The sequence below is a fragment of the Coffea eugenioides genome, unplaced genomic scaffold (genome assembly GCF_003713205.1).
Source record: "Coffea eugenioides isolate CCC68of unplaced genomic scaffold, Ceug_1.0 ScVebR1_720;HRSCAF=1444, whole genome shotgun sequence".
NCBI lineage: Eukaryota > Viridiplantae > Streptophyta > Magnoliopsida > Gentianales > Rubiaceae > Coffea > Coffea eugenioides.
In genome coordinates, this window is record NW_020864585.1 from 42,503 (window position 1) to 47,477 (window position 4,975).

The following is a 4,975-nucleotide window of genomic DNA, read 5'->3' on the forward strand; positions in this document are numbered from 1 at the left end:
AAAATAAACTTAGGTCTGATCACCAATGGACAGCACCCAATGTTTTCTCTTTAGGCTTAACCGTTAAGAATAGTATACATGACACAAAACTCACACATGCCGTAGGATAAATTGTCAAATTAATAAAGTGGAATGAATATTAACATCATAAGCACATTAAACTTATAATGAACATTAGAGACATCCTTCAATTGTAGGTACATGATTTGAATTTCAATCCCACCTTACTGTAAGAAGAAATTCAGACTTGCAACATACAATTTGTGAATAGAATATCATGTCTACGCAGAATCATTTCAAGAAGAGATGTTAATAAAAGCCATGACAAGTCTACACAACAAATTCAGGCACTTGGTTCCTTGTAATTTTAAGCAAGGAAAAGTGAGTTGACACCAGTATTATTCTCTTCTCTAGGTGTTTATGAAATTATTATAGCAGGTTGATCTAGTAACTAGGAAGGTCACCCATGATATTAGGATTAATAGCTCCAAAATAGTACACTTTGACAGTAAAGAAACAATAAGAAATGCTACATATTTTTTCTAATATCCACGAGTCACTCTTCAGATTCTTCTGAAGCCAGAGAAGGCAAACATGGGCTGAAATGACTGGAAACTACTCTCGAATCAAGAAACTCTAAGACTAGTCCAGTTTCTACACATCTAGGCACCTTATATTGACCAATAGAAGCCCCTCTAGAGACAGCAAACTCCACAAGATCCTGAAATGTACCATTCTTTAACACACGAATTTCCAGTGCTGCAATTGCTCCGTGTACTCGATATTGTTTGTATATTAAGCTGAATGAGTTCTCAATTGTTTGGCAGCAACGGCTGATAGCCTCATCACTTTGTACATTCTTGTCCGAGTCCTTAACTGACAACTCCCAATATATAACATAATGCCCTGGAGCTATCTTTTTACTTGCATGACTCGTATAATCAACCAAGCTTACATTGTATGCTTGGAGAATTTGGGATGCATTATCCATAGCCATTTGTAACTCAACCTCATCTGTTTTATCCCCTTCAATGCTCAATAGCACACCTTTCCTCCTCAAGAACTTGAATTTTGGTGCCGAATTGTGAAATCCTGTTACTCTAAGTATATCGCCCATTTGATACCTGTACAATCCGGCATATGTAGTAATCACGACTTCATAGTCCTTGCCAACTTCTACATCCACAAGATCAATAAGGTCAGGAGTTGTAACAGTACTATTACCGATATCCATCTTGGAAGAATGATGTTCCTGCGGTATAAATTCGAAATAGGCTAAGTTTGGCATGAAAGTAAATGACACGTCTTCGGGTTTGGATATGGGATTGAGGTTAATTCCGAAGCAACACTCAGAGGATGCATACTTGGCAGTTGAAATGGGTAGCCCGCCGCTATAATAATCGAGGGAGGTAGCATATTGGATCATTGAACCAGTGATTAAAGTTTCGAGATACTTTGCATTAGGCCAAATTCTTTGAATAATTCCTTCCCAATTCTCTCCAGAGCACTCACTGGTTAAAAAATCTGCAAGTTCTGGATCGGATTTCATGATTCGAGCCATGCATTCTCGAAGTGGCTCGTAAGTTATTTTGGGATTGAGTGATCCAACTCTAATGTCATGAACCAAATCTTGCCAATTGAGTTCAAAAAACTTAATGACTCGGAGTAGTGCTGAAGCCAAAGAAGCACCAACCCGGTTGATTTGTTTGCGTTGATAGAGCCCACACAGCAATTGGACATACATGCTTTGGACATAATCTGTGCACAGGACACTTTCATAGGGGCTTGTGTATTGGGTGTAGGGATCACGTCTTTGGTTCTTGTAGTGTTCACTTCTGTAGTATTTAGCAAGGGCTGTTAGTGTCATATGTCCTCCTGGGGTCCTTGTCTCTGGCCATGAAAAGTAGAAATACAGCCCTTTTCCCTTGTTCAAATCTGGAACATAGCTGTCTTATGGAGGAATAAATAAATACATACATATATATATATATATACACATGCATGCATACATACATATATACATGACTGGCATTTCTATACATGACTTTAATGGATTAATTTGTCTTACGTGTTCATGACTGGCATCTGAAGACTTGATAGAACCTGACGACGATTCCATTCTTCTTCGGGCATAGGGATCAGTTTTCTTTTACCTGATGTCGTCGTCCCAGAGCTGAAAAAGTTAAAAATTTGTGGCTAAGTACAAAAAAATTCAAGAAGGTGCTTAACTTTAACTAATCAAATATGAAAAAATTATTTACTAGCAGTCTTTTAAGGAAACTGGTTTGCATATCAAACAGTGAAAAAAAAATTCTTGAAGAACCTATGGTGTATATAGGTAACAAAATTCACCTGAGCAAAAATTCAGAAACAGGTAGAGCTGTCAAGATGGCGGAACGATCACCGTTTTCCATACGCTGAATTTCAGGCCGAATATCCTCGTAAGTAATACATGGAACTTTGGATGTAAATGTCTTAGTGTCAGTTGCACCATCAAGATTGAATCGTTGTAGATACTCAGTTTCAGCATTCTGTTTTAGTATATCTGCCAAGACCATCTTCTGGACTTGACCAGCATTTTTGGTCACCTCTTCAATGAACTCTAGAGCCTCCGTATTCCAATTAGTTTCCATTATGACTTGAAGAATGTTAAAGAAAAGGAGGGATTATGGGATGTAGATGTAGTTTAGGGATATACATGTGTGTGTGTGTGTGTATATCGCACGGATATTCTGTCCACATCCCTGTCCACTCTTCCTGTCCCACTTTTTATATATACTATTTTCTCCTTCATAAACATCAATGTTTTAATTCTTTTTTGTTTCTTAAGATCGCATACTATTAATTGAGTAATACACAAAATTTACAACTCAACAAAATCCAAATGCATTAAAAAATGAGAATTTTTTATGACTTTCTGCTGTATTTTTTAATTTTCTATTCTATTTAACTTTTTTGAGGTTGTTGTATTTAATTTTTTACTTAATTAATAGTTATTGGATCTTAAGGAAACAAAAAAGAATAAAACATGATATTTATGAAGAGAAATAGTCAATATCATAAAAAATGGGACAGAGAGTGGGCACCAGAGTGTTGGAACGAAGCTCCGTTGCGGTGTATATATATATATATATACAGAGAGAGAGAGAGAGAAATGTGCAATCAAACCTGAGTGATCGAATTAAACTGTTAGACATTTTGGACGAAAATTTTGTTAGCTTGTCAACCTTAATTTGTAAAGTGGTCCCAATACCCAAACCCAAAATGCAAGTTATGCAACCTCCAAAACAAAGAAAAGAAAAAACGCGTTTCTCACTCGGGTTCTTCATTATTGAATGGGTAAATTACTAATAACTTCCATTCCTCTCTGGTTTCATGTAAATTGTAAATTTAATGGGAAATAGCCTATGCAATGTCATTTACTGAAATGCCATTAGTGCACTTACTTAAATACGAAATCAAACAACAACTTAACCACTTGTACAAAACTATAGAGGGTTTATGTGGATAAAAGTAAAAATTACAGCGGATAAAGTGGATATTTATGAAAATAATAAGAGAATTAACTCGATATTATTATTTTATCACATAGATTTTTAGAGTGCATGTAGTCTAATAGTCATAACTGGTTATACATTTCGTTCATTTTCACTTTTCATTAAATAACAGGGGGTTATATGCTATTTTGAAATCTTAGGAGCTCATCTGGCATTATACAAAATTATAGGGGTTCATATGTAACTAATCCTTATTTAATTGGTTCAATCCATTCTGTGAACTTTTCAATATTTTTCAGAATTGAACATGATTACATGTTTACACAAATAATAAAGAAATCACCAGATACTCATTCAATGGATTAAAAGAATCAAATTGGTTAAAAATCGACAATTTAGAGACTAACCAAGGCAAAATTATTAATTTAAAGACTAAACCTATTCTAGTAAAATGTAAAACCATCTGTCTGGTTGATGAGTTTTACCAAAAAACCATCTGTCTGGTTGATGAGTTTTACCAACCTTGGTGGGTATAACTAGTGTTGTTGATACACATATATGATGTTTGGTATGCTTATAAGTATTTATCACCATGAAAAAAAAATCCAAAACTAGGTAATCGCATTATAGACCAAATTAGGCAGTATCAATCCATTATCAAATTTGAGGGTGCAATATTAAAGAAAAAATAGAAAAAGGAAACAGCGGCAAGACTGCCCACATTATTGCAAATACCAATTTAATCTCTCTTTCTTAGGTTCCATTTGATAAAAGCTGAATCTAAATTCTGAAGCCTGAATTCTGAAATTTGAATATTGAAATAATTAATTTGCTGAATTTTAAGCACTGAAAAGAAATATATGAATGTCTAAATTTTAATGTTAAATATATTTATACTGTTTAATAAATATTTATAACTGAATGCTTAATAAGTTTAATTTGATAATTTTGCCCTTATATCTTTTCATTCAAAAAAGAAATAGAACCTATGATTTAATTAACTTAAAATTATTAGGTATGAAAATGATAATATTTATTTTTAAATCAAATTAATATAAAAGATGAAATATATTTTATGAAAAGTATGGAGAAGATGTGAAAATCATTAAAAAGGGAGAAAAAAGGAACAAAAAATCGTTAGATAGAGAATATCAGGTTATTTAATTAGGTAACAATTTTGAATATAATTAACTAACAATGGTAGATTTGGTAGATAAGATAAGGTAGTTGAAGTAATTCTATTAATTCTTATCAAAATTAAGCATTCAATTAGGATTCTTGTGTTGAAAAAAATATATACAAGTTCAACACTGCTTAACAAGTTCAATAGATAGATTTTCATTTATCAAACGCTCAAAACATTTGAATGTTTGAAAAGATTCAGTTTCAACACTTTTTTATGTTATCAAACATACCCTTAGTCCCCAATTCATCTTTCTTTCAGTTTAGTCCCCAATTCATCTTTCTTTCAGGATAGT

General features: G+C 33.4%; 1 protein-coding gene across 1 annotated transcript; it reads right to left on the reverse strand.

The window, feature by feature from the left end:
- Window positions 1-294: 294 nt before the first annotated feature.
- Window positions 295-2,633, reverse strand: LOC113758798 (probable indole-3-acetic acid-amido synthetase GH3.1). The gene is made up of 3 exons (XM_027301518.1): window positions 2,353-2,633; window positions 2,069-2,173; window positions 295-1,946 (listed from the first exon to the last, which is right to left on the reverse strand). The coding sequence occupies exons 1-3, from the start codon at window positions 2,631-2,633 to the stop codon at window positions 557-559; spliced, it is 1,776 nt and encodes a 591-aa protein (XP_027157319.1). The 3' UTR covers window positions 295-556.
- Window positions 2,634-4,975: the final 2,342 nt, after the last annotated feature.